The sequence below is a fragment of the Ovis aries genome, chromosome 18 (assembly GCF_016772045.2).
Source record: "Ovis aries strain OAR_USU_Benz2616 breed Rambouillet chromosome 18, ARS-UI_Ramb_v3.0, whole genome shotgun sequence".
In the NCBI taxonomy this organism is placed as follows: Eukaryota; Metazoa; Chordata; class Mammalia; order Artiodactyla; family Bovidae; genus Ovis; species Ovis aries.
In genome coordinates this window covers 52,976,907-52,999,483 of record NC_056071.1, presented here as the reverse complement: position 1 = coordinate 52,999,483, position 22,577 = coordinate 52,976,907, and the positions used below count along the sequence as shown (strand labels likewise).

At 43.8% G+C, this 22,577-nt stretch overlaps 2 protein-coding genes across 13 annotated transcripts in view; one reads left to right on the top strand and one right to left on the bottom strand.

The window, feature by feature from the left end:
• TP53BP1 (tumor protein p53 binding protein 1) overlaps positions 1–5,080 on the top strand; it is a 69,318-nt gene extending 64,238 nt beyond the window's left edge. For all 9 annotated transcript variants that reach the window (XM_060401844.1, XM_060401841.1, XM_060401843.1 and 6 more), the window contains 5 exons: positions 57–272; positions 2,900–2,994; positions 3,501–3,700; positions 4,201–4,346; positions 4,724–5,080. In XM_060401844.1, coding sequence (XP_060257827.1) covers positions 57–272; positions 2,900–2,994; positions 3,501–3,700; positions 4,201–4,346; positions 4,724–4,911 — 845 coding nt within the window. In that variant the 3' untranslated portion in view covers positions 4,912–5,080. The remainder of the gene's footprint in view (positions 1–56; positions 273–2,899; positions 2,995–3,500; positions 3,701–4,200; positions 4,347–4,723) is intronic.
• Positions 5,081–5,524: 444 nt separating this feature from the next.
• TUBGCP4 (tubulin gamma complex component 4) overlaps positions 5,525–22,577 on the bottom strand; it is a 43,425-nt gene continuing 26,372 nt past the window's right edge. Inside the window, exons 10-18 of one of the 4 annotated variants that reach the window (XM_060401854.1) lie at positions 15,797–15,847; positions 15,289–15,394; positions 13,054–13,161; positions 12,494–12,632; positions 10,258–10,439; positions 9,713–9,843; positions 8,118–8,234; positions 7,366–7,505; positions 5,525–6,729 (exon numbers count right to left, since the gene is read on the bottom strand). In XM_060401854.1, coding sequence (XP_060257837.1) covers positions 6,717–6,729; positions 7,366–7,505; positions 8,118–8,234; positions 9,713–9,843; positions 10,258–10,439; positions 12,494–12,632; positions 13,054–13,161; positions 15,289–15,394; positions 15,797–15,847 — 987 coding nt within the window. In that variant the 3' untranslated portion in view covers positions 5,525–6,716. Of the gene's footprint in view, positions 9,848–10,257; positions 10,440–12,493; positions 12,633–13,053; positions 13,162–15,288; positions 15,395–15,796; positions 15,848–22,577 lie in introns of all 4 variants that reach the window. The other 3 variants (XM_004017929.6, XM_042235348.2, XM_060401855.1) reach the window with 3 other exon arrangements.

The window sequence follows — 22,577 nt, the reverse complement described above, 5'->3', positions numbered from 1 at the left end:
GCCCACCCTGTTGTGCCCAGGCCGTGGTCTGTACCCTGTGCCTCTGTCCTTCCCAGGTGCGGTGGGCGCAGGAGAGTTTGTGAGCCCCTGTGAGAGTGGCGACAACCTGGGTGAGCCCTCTGCCCTGGAAGAGCAGAGAGGGCCTCTGCCCCTCAACAAGACCTTGTTTCTGGGCTATGCCTTCCTCCTCACCATGGCCACAACAAGCGACAAGTTGGCTAGCCGCTCCAAATTGCCAGATGGTCCTACAGGAAGCAGCGAGGAAGAGGAGGGTAAGGCCCTAAGAAGCCCTGGGGGCTCTCACACCCATGTGCCCTTTCCGTTCACTTTATGAACCATGTCGAGGAGGCAGGGCCCGTGGCAGCTGGAGTCAGGGTCAGGGAGAGCTAGTTCAGCCCTGCTTGCTTTGTGGTTTACAGACTACTCTCACAGAATTTCTGTTAGCATTTCCTCAAAATAGTCCTTGTGAGGCAGATGGGAGATAGGTCTTATCCATTTTACAGATGAGAAAACAAGCTAGGAGCGGTCAAATAATTGCTTCTTATCCACAGTAATGGTGGACTTGGGACTTAGAACTCCATTTTGTCCAGTACAGTCAGGTTTCTGAATGCCCTGCCCCGCTTCCCATTGCTGTTCTCTGGGCCCAAGATGACATACGTGGGAATGAAGTTCCTTCTCTTGAGTCTGTCTGTCAGGCTAGGAAGGGTGGGCTCAGGGTCCCAGGTGATTTCAGAGAAGCAGCCTCTAGGCCTTTTCACCTCTTGTATATCTCTTCAACCTTACATATTGCATTTCTGTGTTGTCTCTTAGGGTCTGAGTGAAGGCTGCACTGGGGAGAGGTAAAAATTATTTAAACTGTCTCAAGAGTATGTGATCTAGGTGAGAAAACTGGGCAGGTACAAACATACCTTGTAATTAAGTGACAGCAGCGCAGTGTCCATGTGTGCCTGCTGAGGCCCACTCCAAGTGGAAGGATGCTCTACAAGTCAGCCCTCTCACTAATGTGGGGCCTCGCAGGAGGGAAATTGAATTAGGGCACATGGTTATCAGAAAACAGCACCAGCAGATCTGGGATTGGCACTTCAGGTGTGTGGCTGATTTTCCTAATTAACCAAAACTGTATCTCACCAGCCACAGCTCTGTGGAGATCTGTGTGGGGACATGGGGAGGGTGGTCAGGGAATTGCGGTTGAAGTGTATCCTATTGGAGATACATAAATGGTTATCAATATTGAGGCTTTAAGGTGTGGGAGCAGGTGTTCAGTGGAGGGGTTTCAAGAGTGTGATCCAGGCCTAGTTTTTCAGAAAGAATTCAGGTATGTGAGGGGTTTCCTAGCCAAGGATGTAGCTTGATTTGGGTCATAAGTGATTGGGTATAAAGGTATCAGAACCATGTTGTGGTCTTAGTTTCTTTTGTTTTCACAATATTGCTGGACTCTAGTCTTCATTCTCCAGTACGCTTCTAGCCCTTTCCTAGACTAGGACTTCACAATGTAGCTCTCTAGATGTTTTGTTGATACAGAATGCCTAAGAAAACTTGTTTTGGTATGAGATGCAGACTGTCAGATTCCTTAAAAATCTGTGAGCCTGTGTGAGAGCTTACAAACCTGAGAATTCCTTCCATCCCCTCTTGCAGATATATCAAATATTTTTAATCTCATTCTTATAAGCATGAGTGAGGGATAGGTTTTGTCTCAAGTGAGGAGGAATTTGGACCTTTTTTTTAGAGGGAGCAGGCCATGTTCATTGTGGAAAATGTAGTTACGATGAATGTCTGCTTTATGTTGCTCCTTCATCCTTGCACATTGCTCCAGCAGTACCAGAATCTTTGATATTTTTGGTATATAGTATATTTTAGAGGTTCCACGATCTCAGGAAGCAGGGGACATTTGTATTAGAACAATCCTTTACTAATTAGCTTTTAAGAAACGATGTGGTGTCTTGCAGATAGCCAGGAATCTCTTTTATTTGTATCAGGAGCTCAGTAAAATATTTGAATCCATCGTGTGAGACATATTTAGTAATGAATTAAGAATATGGCACCTGATCTCGTTAGGTGGCACATTATCAGGGGCCCATCAGCCACAGGGATTGACTTCAGAGTTAGGTCCCTTCATCCTTGATTTAAACGATGACTGCATCTGTTCATTTTAGCCTCTCATTGACCAGGGCCACTCATGAAGTCAGAAATGAAATTAAATCCAAACTGAGAAAAGTTAGACATGGACTGCCAAGGTAGGGTAATATTTGATTACACAAATGCAGGAAATATAGATGGGGATTAAAAGCTAAACAGGTCAGGACTAGAAACAGTTCTGGATAAGTAGACATAAAATAGGAGTCTTGAGAAAAATAAAGGACCTTGGGGGTCTTGGCAGTGACTCAGCAGTAGAGTGTTGGTGCCAAAAAGTGTGACATGATTGATAAAGGCCAAGGATGCCAGGGCAAAACTGAGGAACAGTCTTGCTGGATTCTGAGTTTCTTAGAATTCTTCATCTCCACAGAAGGCAGAATTAGAGGAATAGGCTTAGTCTGCAAGAGAGATTAGGGCAGACAGAAGGAAGAACTTCCTGATGGTAAGGGCTACTCAGGCTGGAGGGCTGCAGTTTGGGAAGTGGGTGCGTCGGTCCCTGGGCACGTTCTCAGTGCAGAAACCTCTGCTGTTCTCAGGCCTAGGACCTGCCTCCATTTCTCATCTTCCCCACCCTTCCTCCTCCTATCCCTTTTTGGGCAGCATTTCATAGGCCTCGTGACAGGTCTTTCTGGCCCATGGGGAAGCCATGGGGATACAGTATTTTGGAGATAACTGGGGAGTAGGAAAGAGAACAGTAAGAAGCAGGCATAAAGTGGCAAATGAACCACCTGGTAGTGATTATTAACTTGGTTATGTTTTTTAATAGAATATTTAGAAATTCCTCCTTTCAACAAGCAGTACACAGAATGCCAGCTTCGAGCAGGAGCTGGCTACATTCTTGAAGACTTCAATGAAGCCCAGGTAAGGCGTTCTTTTGTGTAGCTTCCCAGGGGAGGCAGTAATGCAAGTCCACTTGCTGGACCAAGAAGCGGCTGGATAGAGTTGGTAGAGATTTTGGGAACTGAGATGCTGCCAAAACGTTGTTGCATAAAATAGAACCTTTACAATGTACAAGGAAGAGAAGTCAGAATCTTGGGTTACATTTAAGAGGATTGGTTCTGTTGCTGGGACAAAAGCAGATTAAAATTTGTGTTTAATGGAAATCTTTTTCACGGTACTGGCTAAATGCATGGGGTGTGGTTGTCCCTTGAGGACTTAGACCCCCAGAAAGCTGCAGGTGAGGCAGGGAGATGATCTAGGGAAGCTGCTTGGGTGAGAGAAGAGGCCTTGGGTAGGACAACGGACTCAGTCACATTTTGGATAGTATCTGGAGGTGTTCAACTGTTTCCTGTGACTCATTAAGGAAGCTGTTAAGCGGCTTTCCATAGTCATCACCAGACCCACTGGTTTTGTGCCTTTTCTTCCAGTGTAACACAGCCTACCAGTGTCTCCTAATTGCGGATCAGCATTGTCGAACCCGGAAGTACTTCCTGTGCCTTGCCAGTGGGATTCCTTGTGTTTCTCATGTCTGGGTCCATGACAGCTGCCATGCCAACCAGCTCCAGAATTACCGCAATTACCTGCTGCCAGCTGGGTACAGCCTTGAGGAGCAAAGGATTCTGGATTGGTGAGTAGTTGTGCGCCTGTCTAGAACAGCAGACAGGAAGACAACAAGCTTCCAGAGGGAAAGAATCTCAGTGGGAGAGTAAGTATTTCTAGAAACTGGAATAATCATGGGATACATGACAGAATTTGGGTTTGAGATTATTTTTGCAATTTAGTTTGTTCTCCTAGAGTTAGGGACCTATGGTTAGGGACCTTTTTAAAAACGTGTGAGATTTTCATGTAGATTCAATATTCTCAACTTGTCAGGTGAGGGGACTAAGTTTTAAGCAAGACATTTAAAAATATAGACCCAGGAACGTGATTAGACTGATTTGGGGGCTCAGGATAAATCTGGAAATCAGAAGGGGCAGAATGACGTGAAGACACGTCATTCAAAGAAAGAGGGAAGGGGGTGATGCCCTCAGCAGCGCTTTTGAAAGCATTCAGATGTACCCGAGTCTCTCTGCAGAAAGGCTGTTGTTGGATATTATTTATCATGCTGTTTTTCCAACTCCTCTGTAGGCAACCCCGTGAAAACCCGTTCCAGAATCTGAAGGTACTCTTGGTATCAGACCAACAGCAGAATTTCCTGGAGCTCTGGTCCGAGATCCTCATGACTGGGGGGGCAGCCTCTGTGAAGCAGCACCATTCAAGTGCCCATAACAAAGGTACCTGGAAAGTGTGTGTGGTGTTACTGAGCCAAGGATGTCCGTAGCTCTTAGGCCTGGTGCTCTAAGTCTCAGGCCTGATAGAAACACACATAAGGTCTAAGAGATGAAAAATGGTACTTTCACACGGTGAGCCACCATGAGTGAAGGAAGTACTGGGCTGTCTGTGCTTCTCTCGGTGTCCACTGGGTACTTGCTGAATAGAAGGCCAGCATATAGTGAGCACAGCTTTCCACTTTGCTTGTGATCAGTGGCACTGTGTTTGACTTGAAGGGCTTTAATTTGGGCAGAGTGGGATATACTGGTGAGAAGGCTTACCTGTCTTTTTACTGGAGGGCTAAATTGAGTCTCCTTTCCTCGTCCACCTTCCCCTGCAGATATTGCTTTAGGGGTGTTTGACGTGGTGGTGACGGACCCCTCGTGCCCAGCCTCTGTGCTGAAGTGTGCTGAAGCGTTGCAGCTGCCTGTGGTGTCACAAGAGTGGGTGATCCAGTGCCTCATTGTTGGGGAGAGGATTGGATTCAAGCAGCATCCAAAATATAAACACGATTATGTTTCTCATTAAGGATACTTGGTCTTACCGGTTTTATTCCCTGCTGTTGTGGCGATTGTGTTTTAACCAGGTTTTAAATGTGTCTTGTGTGTAACTGGATTCCTTGCATGGATCTTGTATATAGTTTTATTTGCTGGACTTTTATGATAAAATAAATGTTGAATCTCTTTGGTTGTAGTAACTGGGATTTCTTCATCCATTTCTTTGAGCTTAATCTCAGAACAAATAGCAAGACAAACACAGTAACTTCTCTGCAGTTTTCAGTGGATTTGTTTGCTGTAGGACAGCGGGGCCAAGGAAAGTAAGACAGTGAATTTTTTATAAGTTTTCTGTGGTATCACTGTCAGAAGATTAATCTGGGTTGTCTAAAATTCAGTACTTCCCAAAATCTGATTTCATAATAGGCCCAGATTATAGTTGTCCCAAAAGCTGAGTCGAATTGGGCACATATCTTAGTTTTCTGGCAGTGAAAAACAAATCTCTTTAGAGTTGAACTTACAGCTGACTTGTGGGTGCTATACTCTCAGAGCTAAAAATGTTGTGAATGGCTGGTGACTGTAAACTTGATGACTTGCTGCAAGGATAAACACGAGAAACAGTGATAACACTTGAAAATGTTAGCAGCTCTAGTCAGAGGTCAGAATTTTATTACTGTCACAGTCGGAAGCTGTTCCTTTTCTACTCCTAGCATCATCCCTGTTAAATGTCCTCTCATTCTCTAAATCAAGGCTTAAATCTCTAATACCTTCTTTTCCTCCTGCCAAATAGTAAATATTTTAGGCTTTGTGGGCCATTTGGCGTGTCACTACTACTTATCTTTGCTATGATGGCATGAGAGCAACCGTAGACAATAGGTAAGCAAATGAGTGTGGCTGTGTGCTGATAAAACTTTATTTACAAAAACAGGCTGGCCATAGTAATGCTAACCTCTGCTCCAGAGGCAGCAGTGGAAGGGTCATCTTTAGCTAACAGTTACAGGGGATAGACATCTATATGTGGTAGAAGAGGGATGGACAAGGGCCAGATTGAGTGAAGCCAGAATTATCTTTCAGTTTGGAGGCAGCTGTCCAATGCATATTTATTTTGGCTCATACTGATATGAAGATTGATGGTTATCACTGATGGCTGGGCATATTACTCCTGTGGTTCATCTAATAAGGGATAATCAGACCTGCATCTTTGAGTATTTGACATTTTAAGTTTTGTTTTTTTTTTTTCCGTAAGGACCCTTTTCTCTTTGTTAAAAAAAAAAACAAAAACATTCTTAACAGTCTGAAATAACTGGAAGTTACTGGTAGAATTCTTCAGAGTCACAGTTGACGACCCTTAAGGATGGGAGACTCTCCATTTCAGTTTCTGAAAGAGGAAACCTAGCTTACCTGGTGTTTTTCTTGCTCAGTGGTAACATCCAGCATTCGACCTGTTTATAATTCCTTTCTCACATGAGCCATATAATGTTCTGAGCTGTGTAACTTACTGCTGTGTCTCTCGAAGCTTGAACAGTACCTAGGCATGTAGTAGGTAACCTCCAACAAATGTTCCCAACGTTAACAGACCTTGCCTGGTCAGCGGTGGGCCGAAGCTACAAGTCCTCTGTGGTGAGTTGAGAACTCCGCGGGGGTGGGGTAGGGGCCCCTCCCACACAGGAACCAGGGGAAGGACTTGCACCCGTGGATGTTCAGTAATGGCTTCTGGAGAGAAGTCAGAGCTTTTCCAGTAGCTGCAGATGTACGGAGGCCGGCGAGAGAAAGGGATGTTTGTTTTGAATCTTCTGTCACAATGCAGTGGGATTATTTCAGGTTGTGGACCAGAAATTCTCACATCCCGAAACTACAGAAAGAAAAAAAGAGCTGGATCAAAATATCATGCGTTCCCGAGATTTTCTTCAAAAAAGTACGAATTGGGGCAACCTGTGATCTAGACAATCTCATTAAAACTTTTTGCTAAAATCACTTAGGAGGACTCTGCCTGACATTTCAGAGAGCAAAAGAGTAAGTGCTTTTTTGAATGAGACAGACATTGGAGAAGCCACCTACGACTGAATCTATTAGATTTTTTTTAACACTATTAGATTTTTTAAAAGTTTAGAGTGTGAAGCAGTGGTTCCCTCCTTTCAGAAGCAAAAGCTCTGAGGGTCAAGGAGGCTGGGGGTAAGGGGCATTAAGGCTGAGCAGCTGGCTCATGTCAGAACTGGGAACTGAAGCCATGCTGCCTTCCAGCAGAGCAGTGTGCAACTTAGCCAAGAATTTAAAGTCCATCTCGGCGTCAGGAATTTAAGTATTTACTTAAACTTCTACTGGAAAATAATCTTCTCTGATGATCAGACACAGCCTCTTTCTTCTCCAAGCCTTGCTTTCTTTGTTTGGACTAGATGATGGCTGAAGTCTTCTTCCAACTCCGGAATTCTACAGTTCGTTAAACAGCCACACACAGTCCACTGAACGCCCTAGAGGCGGTTGTTCTTACCTGCCCAGAGTGCCACCAGCCTGGGTGTAATATTTGTTATAATCTAGTCGTAGGAGTAGCTGAGCCAAATCCGAGTTGATCTGATGATTGCGAACACTGGAGAGGATCTTGAATAGGAGGGACGACTGACGGCTAAAGCCCTGCAGAGAGAAGGACTCTAGCTGTGTCATTCCTCTTAGATCTGCCAGCTACCCATGTGGAGTGAAGGGGCAGAGGGGAAAGTCTCCCTGAAAATTCCACAGCACCAACTGGCCTTCCGACAGTCCCATTTCTCTTGACTCCAAAAATGACTTCTTTGTACCGAGTCCACAGAACACAGAATTTCCCATGAAAGTACTCTTATTCTCAGTAGGAATTTAGCAGCCAGCTTTAAATGAGTATGTTCTGCTGTGTACTGGGCTGGCGAGAACCTGTGTTTTCAGATAACATAGACCTGCCTGTGTTACAGGCAGATAATTATAATCTCGGTGAAATAGGGGGTTCAGTTCAAGGAAGTAAGGAGGTTGGATGTTAGAAAGCAGGGACAAAGCCAGTGTGTATTTGGCAGCTTAATAAACCATTTGGGGCTTAACTGCATTTGAACACCAAAGCAGCACATACTTACCTGCTTCAAAAACTGATAAAACATTTTTTACCTTTGTATCTTGTTATTTGTGTGTGTGTACTGGGGAAAAGACCATGATCCCCCACGTGCAGAACCACCTGTGTCCCTTGGATGGGGCTGCACCCGGCCAGTGGCCAGGCTGACTCACCTTTACCAGGATGCTGAGCTGGGCAGCCCCACGTTCATCCAGTGGGCCCAGGTTCTGACTGACCAGTGAGCAGAAGCCGTGGCAGAGATCTAAGATTTCATTCAGGCAGTGAAACACCTACCCAGGAAACAGTTGGCATTAGGAGAAAAAGGAAGACACATCTGTGAAAGATTCGGGAAAGTAAGAGCTAACCTGTTCCCACCTTGTGGGCAAAGGCCCTGCACAAAACCTCCACCTGCGCCACAATAAACAGTCGTCGTCTCTCGGACCCACCAAGTGCGCCCACGCTGAGCTTCGCTTCCGGTGCTGCTCCCTGTGCCTGGGGCACTTTCCTTGTACCTGTCCCCGCGGTGCCCCCTTCCCCACTGGAGCCTTGAGCGACCCCTTGCCTCCCTCTCTGTATTGTGTGTACTGTTCACTTGGCGTTTGTTCAGGCCCCCTGTGGTGTTAATGATCTGTGATGTATGTAAGTCCTGTTTCTCCAACTAGATTGTGAGCTCCTTAAGGGCAGAGCCATGACTTATACCTCTTTGTATCCCCAGTGCCTTGCATACAGTAAGCACTCAATAAATATTTGTTGATGATCACCTGCTCTGATACTCTGCTTTTCTGCAAGGACGCTCATACTGTGTAAGGACAGTCTCCCTGTCACAGGGGTTCTTGGTGTTTCCAACTCGCAGAACCCTCCAGAGTGGCATCTATCTATAGAGCTCACTCTCCTTTAGAAATGGCCCCAAATGCCAGAACAAAAGAGTGTGACTGAGAAGTAACGATTAGCTCCCGTCAGAGATAAGGCATAACCATGCTATCAGAAAGTACTAGGAAAACGAAAAAACAAAACACTACCAGGGGTCCTTTTAATCATTTTGCCTTTTTTATCCTTGAACTGGAATCAGTTTGTGCGCTAAGACTGGTGCCAACTGGAGCCTGGGTTCTACTAATGTACGTGCTCTGGGGCCTAGATTTCTTTTTAAAAGCTCCCAGATGATTCTCATGTGGAGCCAAGGTTGAGAATAACCTCCCTAAAGGAGATATACGATATATGTATGTACACAGGCACACAGACACATACATAGGAGACACTACTCTAGCTATCTGAAAACAAGTTCCAAACTGGTCCATCCTGATCCGAAAGATTGCTAAGAAAGTAAACTATGTGCTTTCCATTAGTCTTTCTATGGTATCATAAAAGCTTTTTAAAAATTTCTTTAAATTATTCTTTCTTGGGACTTCCCTGGCAGGCCAGTGGTTAGGACTTTGTACTTCCACCACAGTGGGGGCACAGGTTTGATCTCTGGTTGGGGAACTAAGATCCCACATGCCACAAGAAACAAAAATCCTTCCTTCTGAGGGGTAAGCATATATTATCTATAGCTGCTCACCAGGTCCCATGGTATAATATTTCAGAAATTCAAAGACATTTCAAGTTCCTTTTTAGTATTCCCTGTTAGTTTTTGTCCATTGTAGATTGTTAAAAATGTTTAAAGACAGACCGAATAGCTGCTGAACGACAGTTCCCCCTATCCTGGCGAAGTCAGTGTCTAAGTGATCAGTCAGGCTAGAAGCAGTCTGAGGAAGCAGCCAGCTCTACTTACAGGTTTCAACAAGATAAAGGACTGGGCCAGCAGATTGCTCAGGAAGTGGTCGTGAGCCAATCGGATGCTTTCAAAGTCTCGGGTCGAATTGATTTGATGAAGCAGCTGTGAGAACTGAGACTCCAGCACATCTACCTTGAGACAGTTACACAAATCATTTTAGTACCTTGCTCAGTCTAGGGACTCAAGGACATTAAGGTGCCTGAGCGATGAAATGGAAATTCTTTGTCCCTACCAACCTCCAGTGTCTTGGCAGATGCCTCCTACCGCTCATTCCCACCACTGATTGACTTGGTTAAGTCCTGATCCCAAAAGTTACAGCAAACTAGGTTCAATGGGCATGTATAGCATGACTGCTGAGTGGATGAAGGAGAATGAGGAGTCAAGGTCCTTATTTCTACTTTCCTCTAAAATGCTGCCCAAGAAACAGACCTAGTGATATAATCCATGGATTTTCAGAAAGTTTTTCACCAACTGCAGGATTCTTCAGTGACTCCTGCCAACCTGGGTTTTTTCCTTACCCCTTCCTTCTTCTCCCGCCACACAGACCTGGAGGTAGTACTGCAGGTTATCCACTAAGAATGCCATGCGGTTTCTGAGGCGCCACTTGACTGCATCGCTCTGGTTGGACTTGAGGTGCTTGCGCTGCATCTGTAGGGCCCAGCAGTGCTGCAGCTCAGCTTGCACCCGGCGCACACTCAGCAAGTACTTGAAAACGACATTGTACCTGGACAGGGACACCAGACCATTCAAGATAAAACGTCACCCCCCCCCCCACCTCTGCCTATGACAGACCCTAGGACTGTGTGCCGCCCACCTGTCCCCTAAAAGGCAGGAAGGACATCAGAATGGCTAGAAATGTGAACAGGTAAGCTGGTTTATTTCTATGATGGAAAATTGCACAGCCATCATGAAAAAAACTTTAGCTGTACAATATTACAGAATGACTCCAAGTGATGTGATCTTGAATAAACAAGGGAAACTGCAAAGACTACATATAGCCTGATATCTTTTTGGTAATGCTTAAGACAGCTAAGTAGAAAAAAGAATACTTTGGGGGAACATATTTAGATGTTATAAAAATGGGATTTAGGATAGTGGTCACTTAGGGCTGAGGGAGGCAAGGGAGCAGGGCTGAGAAGGTCCACACAGGTAGACAGACATTAGGGTCTAGAAGTGGTTTTATGGTGTGTGTATAAGAATGAGGGCAGGAGGGCCTTGCATGGACCAATACAAACATTTTGGGAACCAAGGATTTTGGTTACTGTGATTCTCTCTCCCTGAAGACCAGAGAGAGAAAATTAAGGGCTCCCTGGGGAGGGGGGAATAAATTAGGAGGTTAGGATTAACAGATACTCACTACTGTATATAAAATAGACAACAAGGTCCTCCTGTATAGTACAGGAAACTACATTCAGTATCTTAAAAACCTATACTGGGAAAGTATGAAAAATATGAATCACTGCTGTACACTTGCAACTAACACAACACTGTAAACCAACCGTACTAAAATTAAAAAAAAAGGGCTCCCCTCACTGAGCTCAAAGTAGCTGCCTGATGTTGAGTCCTGTATTGAGAAGATGCATGGGAAGAGCAGCCAGTTCCTGGTGGAAATAGGCTTATTTACCTATTCTTACCTATTCTTAGGGAGGCTTGCCTAAGAACCTGATTCCATCTGGCTTTAAAAAATGTTTATTTCTAATGGAACAATGTACTGAAAATAGTACATACACCTTGTTTGGATTCTGATTTGAACAAACCCAACCATAGAAAGACATCTTTTAGGTAATAAGGGAAACTTCAATATGGAATATTATTACTTTTACTGGGTGTAATAATGGCATTGTAGTTGTGTTTAAAAATGTTCCTTTTTCGAATTGCTTAGTGGTGGAGTGAAATGATGACTGGGATCTGCTTTAGGAGGCTCTGGCCAGAAAGAGGCGATGAACCCAATAGCATGACATGGCTGGTTACTGGAGACGGACTCTGTGTCCCTGGGAGTTGGTTACAGTCCATACTTTTGTTTACATTTGGGAATTTTCATAATAAAATGTTTAAGAAATACTTCTGAGCTTGGTTTCTTCAAGGGTGTTAGGAGCCTATGAAGTGAGGAGAAGAGTGGACTGGGACCTACAGATGCTCTCAGAGTCCGGGCAGCTCACTTAGGTGGGCTGTGGCTCTGTCTTCTCCCTGAACCAGCTCTGTCTTTGCAGTGTATGTCTATAGTGTCTTGTACCCTAGGCTGCTCTGCCCCCAAAAGTTGAGGCTTGTGTACAGGGATGGGGAGGAGGAGAGGCCACATACTGGCAGCCTGTAAATTGCTCCTTGTGTGCGTGCTCAGTCATGTCTGACTCTTTGTGATCCTGTGGGCTGTTGCCTGCCAGGCTCCTCCGTTCATGGGATTTCCCTGGCAAGAAGACCAGAGTGGGCTGCCATTTCCTCATCCAGGGGATCTTCCCAACCCAGGATTGAACCCATGTCTCCTGCTTTGGCAGGTGGATTCTTTTATCACTGCACTACCTGGGAAGCCCAAATTGCTCCTTTGCAATTTAAAAAAAAAGGTTTTAAGGGTTTGACCCTCCCAGTCATTGCAGCATCACTGCCGTCTCACACGCACAGCTTCACTTACTAGTGTTGTCTCTGGCCCCTGAAGGCATCCGAGTTCGCAGCCTCTGATTTACAGACTGTTCTGTAAATCAGAAGAGTCTTCTACTCCTGATACTTTCTTCCGTGGAAGTAAGTTGGATAATCATTACCTATGAGAAACTCAGAAATACTCACTTTTCCAGGACAGCAGGGGTGAAGAGAATGTGTAGTGGCCACTGAACTTTATAGGAAAGACCCAGGGCCGCCCAGCCGGATGCAGGGGCTTCTCGCGGAGAAGTTTCCCGAGAAGGCCCTTCTCTTGCCTGAGTAGCATCTGTTAAGAACAGAGAAGATGACTTTGCTCATCTAGAACCAGGGTTTCAACAAGGTGAGAACAGTCATGAGATGAGCGCTCGCTTGAGCCGACAGTGTGAGAAGCAGAAAGGGGACACAAAAGGACTTGTAGGAGGCAAGGAGACGCCTGTGCAGGGTTCTCGCAGATCTGTCAGAGGTTATTTTTTCAGCCGTAAAGAATGGCGGCTATAAATAAAACAGACCATTCCAGCAGCATGACGAAAACAAAACCTTGGCCTGGCTGTCTCTTAGCATCTCTTGACCTTCCTTTTGTGTAAAATTAGGGCGCTGAATTAGGTGATTTCTGAGGTACAAACTTATACGGTTTCTGCAGAAGTAGATGGAAGCAGAAGAGACAGCGACCAACAGCAGCAGAGAAGACACGTGAAAGCAAGGCAGACCTTTGTGCTCCTTGCCGTGATACTCGATCGTCAGGTGCAGCAGAGGGAGCAGGTTGTCATCGTCCAGCAGCACCTTGTGCGCCGACTGCTGGAAGGCCACGTTCACGTCTGCGGAGGAGGACACACGGGCCGAGTGGAGGCCTGGCTCTGCCACACATCCCAGCTCCTCTGGCTTTTCACCTCTCCCCAGCCCACCCATCTCCAACAGCAGTTGCTTTTGCCTGACTAGCAAGCATTCCTTCTTGCTAATAAGAGAATCCTGGTTTTCCCTGGAGAATCACCCCAGCCCAGAACAATCCATGTAGTTCCACCAGGGGCTGGTGACCCAGGAGTGATCTACCTTGTTACATTATGTTGTTTAGGGATATGAATATGACCCAATCCAGAGGTTCTATTCAGATTCTGAAAGAGGGCAGCTCTTTTCTTTTTTTTTTAGATAAACGGAGTCAGTAAGATGTGAACTTGGTTACAGGCCATCTTGCTACCATACAGGAGGCCTGCTCAGAAGAAAAGGCAGAGGCGAAAGATGGAATGACACCAAGCCCTGAAGGCGTCAGGTGAGCCTTGGAGCAAACCGCCTAGAGCCATCATACCTGTGGCCTTTTCAATTATCTTTTTTCCTTTGCTTAAGTGAATTTGAATTGGAAGTGGATGGGATTTGAATTTAGTTTTCTGACATCTGCAACCTAGAAAGTCCTACGTAAGTACAGTGGACATCTACTGTTTCATAGAGCTAGAAAAATGGTAACTGTTTTCTCTCCTACCTCTCCCACACCTTTGCTGACACTCCACCTTACCTAACTCTCATGTAGTTCGGATGGGAATGGTTATCCTTCCTGTTAGTCAAGGGTGAACACTTCATTGAAGTAGTCATTTTCTTTGGCTGCACCGTGAGCCATGTGGGATTTTAGTTCCCCAGGGATCAAACCAGTAAGCCCTGCAGTGGAAGCTTGGAATCTTAACCACTGGACCGCAGGGAAGTCCCCAAATAAACAGCTCTTCATGTCTGACCTCTTTGATACAGGGACAGGTATACAATCTAGTTGGACTAATCAAAACCCCTTCCCTGGAATCCTTTAACCTGCTACCAGAGAGACCAGGGTTGACTCCCCCAGCAGATGCTGTGAGGTATGTTCCTGGGAGCTGCTGGTGGCCATGTGGCCAAATGGGACTGGACGGCCACCAAAGAACACACAAGAGGCACAGACGATGCAGTGAGAGAATCCTAGCAGTGAGAGGGTCCCAGCAGTGAGAGGACCCTAGCAGTGAGAGGACCCTAGCAGTCCCTGGTTCTTAGGCCCAGCTACATCCTCATGGGCTTCCCCATTGGCCTGGCGGTAAAGAATCTGCCTTTCAATGCAGGAGACGCTGATTTGAGCCCTGGGTCAGATAGATCCCCTGGAGAAGGAAATGGCAACCCACTCCAGTATTCCTGCCTGGAAAATCCCTTGGACAGAGGAACCTGGTGGGCTACAGTTCATGGGGTCTCAAAAGAGACATGACTTAGTGATTAAAACAACAAATATCCCTATCCCACTGGAGTTACAGATACAATAGCAAATAAATTCCCCCCTTCTACTGAGGTGGTTTTCCATCATTGACAACGTATAGAGTTCTAATACAACAAGGGGCAATAAGTCCCAATATGGGGACTTCCTGAGTGGTTCAGTGGTTAAGACTGTGCATTCCCAGTGAAGGGACCAAGGGGTTCAATCAGTCCTTGGTCAGGGAACTAAGTTTCAGCATGCTGCATGGCTCAACCAAAACGAAACAAAACGTCCTAATATATCCCTTAAGAGAGATATGGCTACAGGGACTTCCCCAGTGGCCCAGTGGTTAAGGCTTTATCTTCCAATGCAGGGGATGCAGGTTTGATCCCCAGTCAGGGAGCTCAGATCCCATATGCCTCCTGGCCAAAAAACTAAAACGTAAACAGAAGCAATACTGTCACAAATTCAATACAGACTTAAAGAAATATATGGCTATAATCTGATGAGATGAACAACTCGTTTGAAGGCTTCTACTACCTCTTCCAGGAAGGGTCACAAGCTGAGGCTGTTCCCAGTGACAACACTGTGAGCATACCTGAGCAGCTTTCTGTCTTTGGAAACACTCTAACTAACCAGGCTACTTTAAATATGGACCAGGTCTAAATGGTTCAGCAGCAGGCCAAGCCATCCCTACAGCCCTGGGACTTCAGTAAGCTGGTTAATTCTCGGGCCCCAGGGTGATTACCATGTTCAGTTACTGCAGTGGGTGGTGTTTTTAACATGTGTTGGGCTGTATCAATGAAGGCCTGAAACAGTTCTCCACGTCCCAGAAGGTAAAAGTCTTTAATGATCTGCAGAAAGAATTTCAATTTTTAATTCAGTAAACCAGTAAGGCCAGGAGCTCTTCACTATCCTAAGAGATTTAGGCATATCATTTCATCTGTTTCAGTCCAGCTTAGAAAAGGAAATAGGGTTTTGGCATTTTAAAGGAGCATACTTGGAAATGGGTGACTGGTGTGTCTTTGATATTATTTATTCAACAAAAACACAATTATGCCAGAAGAAAGTAAATAGCCAAAGCTTTGTGCTAGAGTAAATCTGTAGTGTTAGATGGAGTTTGCCCACCTGGATGAGGACATAAAAAGCCACTCTAGAAGTCGGGATAGCAACTAGCGCCCTCAGCAGAGGCTAGAGAATAAAGGCATTGTCCAGCAGCACCATTTTAAGAGGTAAAAGAAGAGGTAAGCTATTACCTTCAGCTGACCCAGTAAATCTGACTCTTCCACCATCAGCTTCCAGAGATGCTGTGAGAAGGACCAACAATACAGGGTCAAAGTTTCATTACAATGAAAGCTCCTACAGAGAACGGTTCTGTGAAAATCCAGCAATGTATTGAAAAAGGTATACATACCATGACCACACTGTGTTAATCCCAGGAATAAATGTTTAAAAGGTAAGAAAATACGAGATGGAAATACTCTGGAATTAGACAGTGGTGATGGTTGTACAACATTGTGAACATAAAAAAAAAGTGAACCTGCCTATTTTTAAATGGCTCAAACGCTTAACTTTGATGTGTTTCCAATCTCAAAAAAATTTAATATGAATATAACTTATTAAAGTTAATAACTTTAATAACTATATTAAAGATTAAAAAAGAAAAACCATGACTGCCTCAATAGATGCAGAAACAGCATCTGATAAAACATCTGTTAATAATTCTAGAAAGCAAAGATTAGAAGGAAATCTTTTTATTCTGATAAAGGGTATATACCAAAATCCCACAGCAAACAACCTATTTCACAGCAAAACATTAGAAGAAATTCCTGTAAAGTCATTCAACATTGTACTAAAGACTTGCCAATATGGGGAAAAAAAATTGCAAAGGAAGAAACAAAACTGCTACTATTGTCAGATAATATCACTACCTGCACAGAAAGTCCAAGAGAACTGACATAAACTATTAGAACTAGCAAGAGAATTTGGCAAGCTTGATGATGAATATAAAAAAATCCACTACATAGCCATTACCACATCAAAGGATCCTGACTAGGATTTGCCCAGTGAAGTGATCGGTGTTGATTCAGTGTGCCTGGAATCTCTACCTGGGTGTTCCTACTCTCTGCCCTCTCTCAGGAACTGACACAGACTAGGAACTGGCCTTTGGCCCTTCTCCAATACACGATGCTAGACAAAACAGCTGACCTCCCCAGGGGAATGTAAGCACACAGGTCAAAATAATTAGGCATGGGAGGTGTAAAAGAGGTTCAACAGACTAGATATACACGGCCTTCCCAGGTGGCTCAGTCGTAAAGAATCTGCCTGCTAATGCAGAAGATGTGGCTTCAATCCCCGGGTCAGGAGATCCCTTGAACAAAGAAATGGCAACCCACTCCAATATTCTTGCCTGGAGAGTCCCATGGACAGAGGAGACTGGTGGGCTACAGTTCAGAGGGTCACAAAGAGTTGGACACGACTGAGCGACTAAACAGCAGCAGCAGGTAACACTGGGGAAGTTTCAGAACTGCCTCAGCGGGTAGCATAGTTAGCCGCCCAGATCTCCCCAGTAAGACCGAGACATTCCATACGCCAGCTGTTCAGAGTACTATCTGTTACTGGTGCTTTTGGCTAAAGGGAGCTACTGTGCCCATGGTTCCCTCCTGAGGAACCAATTTCTGATAGATGTGGAGGTACAATGGCCGAGCCCTCTAGTCTCAATTTGGGACATCTCTGGAAGGGCCATTCTAGCTTCAGAACTCTCCATCAGACTGGCCAAGGCTTCTGCTGCCACTGCATCACAGTTTATTTGCTCTGGAATCCTAACCACTAGGTCTCCAGCAACCCTCCTCTTGCTTTCCCCCCAAATTTAAAATACTCTTTATAAATATGTTTAGGAGGCAAGGATAACAGGAATATAAATAAAAATAAAAAGAACCAAGATGTTGGATCAACTGAATATCCATACACAAAAATTTAAAACTTGATCTATACCTTGTACCACATACAAAATTAATTAGAAATGATTATGAACCTAATTGAAACTAAAAACTATAAGTTTTCTAAAAGAAAATAGAAAATTTTTGTGACACTGGGTTATGCAAAGTTTTCTCAGTCACAACACCAGAAGCATGAACCACAAAATAAATAGAAATTGATAAACTAGACAATCAAAATCAACACCTTTTGCTCTTTGAAAGACTCTGTTAAGAAAATGAAAAGACAAGTCACAGGGAGAAAATATTTGTAAGTCACGTATCTGATAAAGGACTTACAAATCCAAAATGACTCAAAACTCAATAGTAAAAAAGTAAAGTTTTTCCAATAAAAAATGGAAAAAAGGTTTGGAGACTTCCAAGAAAATATATGGGTGACAAATAGAGAAATGAAAAAAATTTCAGGCTTCCAGTTCAAGATGGAGGAGTAGAAGGATGGGCGCTCATCTCCTGCGAGAGCACCAAAACTGCAACTAGCTGTTGAACAGCGATCCACAGGAGGATGCTGGAGCCCACCAGAAAAAGATACCCCACGTCCAAAGACAAAGAAGCCGCAGAGAGACGGTAGGAGGGGCACAATCACGATAAAATCAAACCCCACATCCATCGGGTAGCTGACCCACAGACTGGGGAACAGTGGTATCAAAGAAGTTCTCCCACTGTTGTGAAGTTTATGACGTCAGGCTTCCCAGCCTGGGGATCCAACAAAGGGACTGGGAATCCCCAGGGAATCTGGCCTTGAGGGCCAGGGGGATTTGATTATAGAACTTCCAAAGGACTAGGGGAAAACAGACTCCAGTCTTGGAGGGCCTCCTGTGCAGGGTCAGTCGGCAGGGCCTCACCACAGGGACAGGGGCACTGGAAGGTCTCCCTTGGCGAAAATACTCTCAGAGCTCACCATTACCCCTACCATAGGGCCTGCAGACCCCAGGGCAGGGCCGCCTCAGGCCAAACAACTACCAGGGAGGGGGTGCAACCCCATCAATCAGCAGACAACTGGATCAAAGCTTTGCTGAGTGAGGCCTAGCCAACCAGAGCAAGACCCAGGTTTTCCCACCACCAGTCCCTCCCATCAGGAAGACTATAGAAGCCATTTAGTCTCCTCCGTCAGAGGGCAGACAGAAGAAGCAAGCAGCAGCACAGTCTCACAGTGGCTAAAACAAAAACCATATTACAGAAAGTTAATCACGATGAAAAAGACAGAAAGTTACGTCCCAGATGAAGGGACAAGATAAAACCCCAGAAAAACAGCTAAATGAAACGGAGCTAGGCAACCTTCCAGAAAAATGATTCAGAATAATGACAGGGAAGATGATCAAGGATCTCGGAAAAAGAATGGAGGCAAAGACTGAGAAAGATGAAAGAAATGTTTACTAAAGACCTAGAATAACTAAAGAAAAAACAAACATGAATAATACACTCGAAGGAATCAACAGCAGAATAACTGAGGCAGAAGAATGAACAAATGACCTGGAGGGCAGAATAGTGGCAATCACTGCTGCAGAACAGAATATAGAAAAAAGGATGAAAAGAAATGAAGACAGCCTAAGAGACCTCTGGGACAACATTAAACACAACAGTATTTGCATTATACAGGTCCCAGAATGAGAAGAGAGAGAAAGGACAGAGGAAAATACTTGAAGAAATAATAGCTGAAAACTTCCCTAACATGGGAAAGGAAATAGTCAACTACGTCCAGGAAGCACAGAGTCCCAGGCAGGATAAAACCAAGAAGGAACACACCAAACACACATAGTAATCAAACTGACAAAAATTAAAGATAGAGATAAAATAAAAACAACAAGGGGAATGCCAACATAAAAGGGAACTCCCATCAGGCTGTCAGCTGATTTCTCAACAGAAACTCTACAAGCCAGAAGGGAATGCCATGACATATTTAAAGTGATGAGGGGGGGCATCCCTTGGGGTTCAGCTGGTAAAGAATCTGCCTGCAGTGCGGGAGACCTGGGTTCAATCCCTGGGTTGGGAAGATCCCCTGGAGAAGGGAAAGGCTAGCCACTCCAGAATTCTGGCCTGGAGAATTGGGTCACAAAGAGTCAGACACGACTGAGTGACTTTCACTTTAACCTACGATAAAATGATTTAAAAAAATAAAAAATAAAGTGATGAAGGGGGAAAACGTACAACCAAGAATACTCTACCCAGCAAGACTCTCCTTCAGATTTGATGGAGAAATCAAAGGCTTTCCAGACAAGCAAAAGTTAAGAGAATTCAGCACCACCAAACCAGTTTTACAACACATGCTAAAAGAACTTCTATAGGCAAGAAACACAAGAGAAGGAAAAGACCTACAGAAAACAAACCCCAAACAATTAAGAAAATGGTAATAGGATCATAGTGAAGTCGCTCAGTCGTATCCGACTCTTTGCAACCCCATGGACGGTATAGCCTACCAGGCTCCTCTGTCTGTGGGATTTTCCAGGGAAGAATACTGGAGTGGGTTGCCATTTCCTTCTCCAGGAGATCTTCCTGACCCAGGGATTGAACCTGGGTTTCCTGCATTGTAGGCAGATGCTTTAGGATCATACATACTGATAATTACCTTAAATGTAAATGGATTAAACGCACCAGAGACACAGACTGGTTGGGTGGATGAAAACATGTATGTCTGCACTTCTACTTACTGCATCACCCTGCTTGACCCTCACAAATTGTATATAATTATTTTATATTGTTAAATTAATCATGTTTTCATTATGGCTTGAAATTGTAATTATCTTTTATTTTTTCTATGGCTATTGATTGTGAAAATCAATAAACATTTTTACTATGGTGACATCGAAAAACCAAGAAAGTTCCAGAAAAACATCTCCATTATTGACTACACCAAAGCCTTGACTGTGTGGATCACAGCAAACTGTGGAAAATTCTTCAAGAGATGGGAATATCAGACCACCCGACCTGCCTCCTGAGAAATCTGTATGCAGGTCAAGAAGCAACACTTAGAACTGGACGTGGAACAACAGACTGGTTCCAAATAGGAAAAGGAGTATGTCAAGGCTGTGTATTGTCACCATGCTTATTTAACTTATATGCAGAGTACATCATGAGAAATGCTGGGCTGGATGAAGCATAAGCTGGAATCAAGATTGCTGGGAGAAATATCAATAATCTCAGACATGCAGATGACGCCACCCTTATGACAGAAAGCGAAGAAGAACTAAAAAAGCCTCTTGATGAAAGTGAAAGAGTAGAGTGAAAAAGCTGGCTTAAAACTCAACATTCAGAAAACGAAGATCATGGCATCCAGTCCCATCACTTCATGGCAAATAGATGGGAAACAATGGAAACAGTGAGAGACTTTATTTTGTGGGGCTCCAAAATCACTGCAGATGGTGACTGCAGCTATGAAATTAAAAGACGGTTGCTGCTTGGAAGGAAAGCTATGACCAACCTAGACAGCATATTCAAAAGCAGAGACATTACTCTGCCAACAAAGATCTGTCAAAGGTCTGTCTAGTCAAAGCTATGGTTTTTCCAGTAGTCATGCATGGATGTGAGAGTTGGACTATAAAGAAAGCTGAGCACCAAAGAATTGATGCTTTTGAACTGTAGTGCTGGAGAGGACTCTTGAGAGTCTCTTGGACTGCAAGGAGATCCAACCATTCCATCCTAAAGGAAACCAGTCCTGAATATTCATTGGAAGGACTGATGCTGAAGCTGAAACTCCAAAACTTTGGCCACTTGATGTGAAGAACTGACTCATTGGAAAAGACCCTGATGCTGGGAAAGATTGAAGGTGGGAAGAGAAGGGGATGACAGAGGATGAGATGGTTGCATGGCATCACCAAGTCTATGGACATGAATTTGAGTAAACTCCGGGAGTTGGCAATGGCCAGGGAGGCCTGGTGTGCTGCAGTTCATGGGGTTGCAAAGAGTTGGACACAACTGAGTGACTGAACTGAACTGAACTGTTACTCACTTAATACCATTGTATCATGATTGGTAAGAGAAAAATAATAGAACTCTATATCACCAAAACTAGGATCTAATAGAAAAACCTATAATCACTTTTTAAAATCCAGATGCATATCAGAATTATCTTGGAATTTTTGGAAAAATACAAATGCTCAGGTATTGTTATTTTTTCTCCAGAGGTCTAGATAGATTTCTAATGAGCAGTCATGTTTAAAAACAAGTGATGATCTTTTACTTTTATCTAGTTGGTTTCACTTTTTCTATTTCATACTCAGTGCTCTCATTTCATTCAGTTTATGTACTTAAATTTCTCCATCTCTTTTTTTTAAATGTTCTTTCTCAAGCCTTCATCAAGTGTAGTAGAAGCTTTTGTGTACATATATATAAATATGTATGATATATATATATTTTAGAAAACTTATGAATTTTTGCCTAACTAAAAAAATTATGACATTTTGATTCTACTTGACTTAGTATGAATAGAATGCCAGATTTCTAATTAGAAAACAGATTGCAACAAGCAAAAAAGGTTCACTGTATAGCACTGGGACTATAGTCAGTATGTTGTAATTACCTATGGTAGAAAATAATTTCCCAAATACTACATGAATACATGTGTATTTGTGTAACTGAATAACCTTGCTGTGCACCTGAAATACTGTCAAGTCTACCCCAATAAAATACATATATTAAAAATAAAAGGGCCATGTATAACAGACCTACAGCTGGTGTCACACTCAAATTGAGAAAGTCACAAGATGAGGATGCCCACTGACCACTTTTATTTAACATAATTTTGGAAGTCCTAGCTACAGCAATCCAAGAAGAAAAAAAGTAAAGGGAATCCAAATTAGAAAAGAAGTTAAACTGCCACTGTTTGCAGATGACATTACACTATACACTGAAGATCCTAAAGATGTTACCAGAAAACTACTAGAGCTCATAAATGAATTTGGTGAAGTTGCAGGTAACAAAATCAATACACAGAAGTCAGCTGCATTTCTATACACTAACAACAAAAGATTAAAAAAAAAAATTCAAGAAGCAATTCCACTTATCATTGCATCAAAAAAGAATAAAATACATAGGAACAAACTTACCT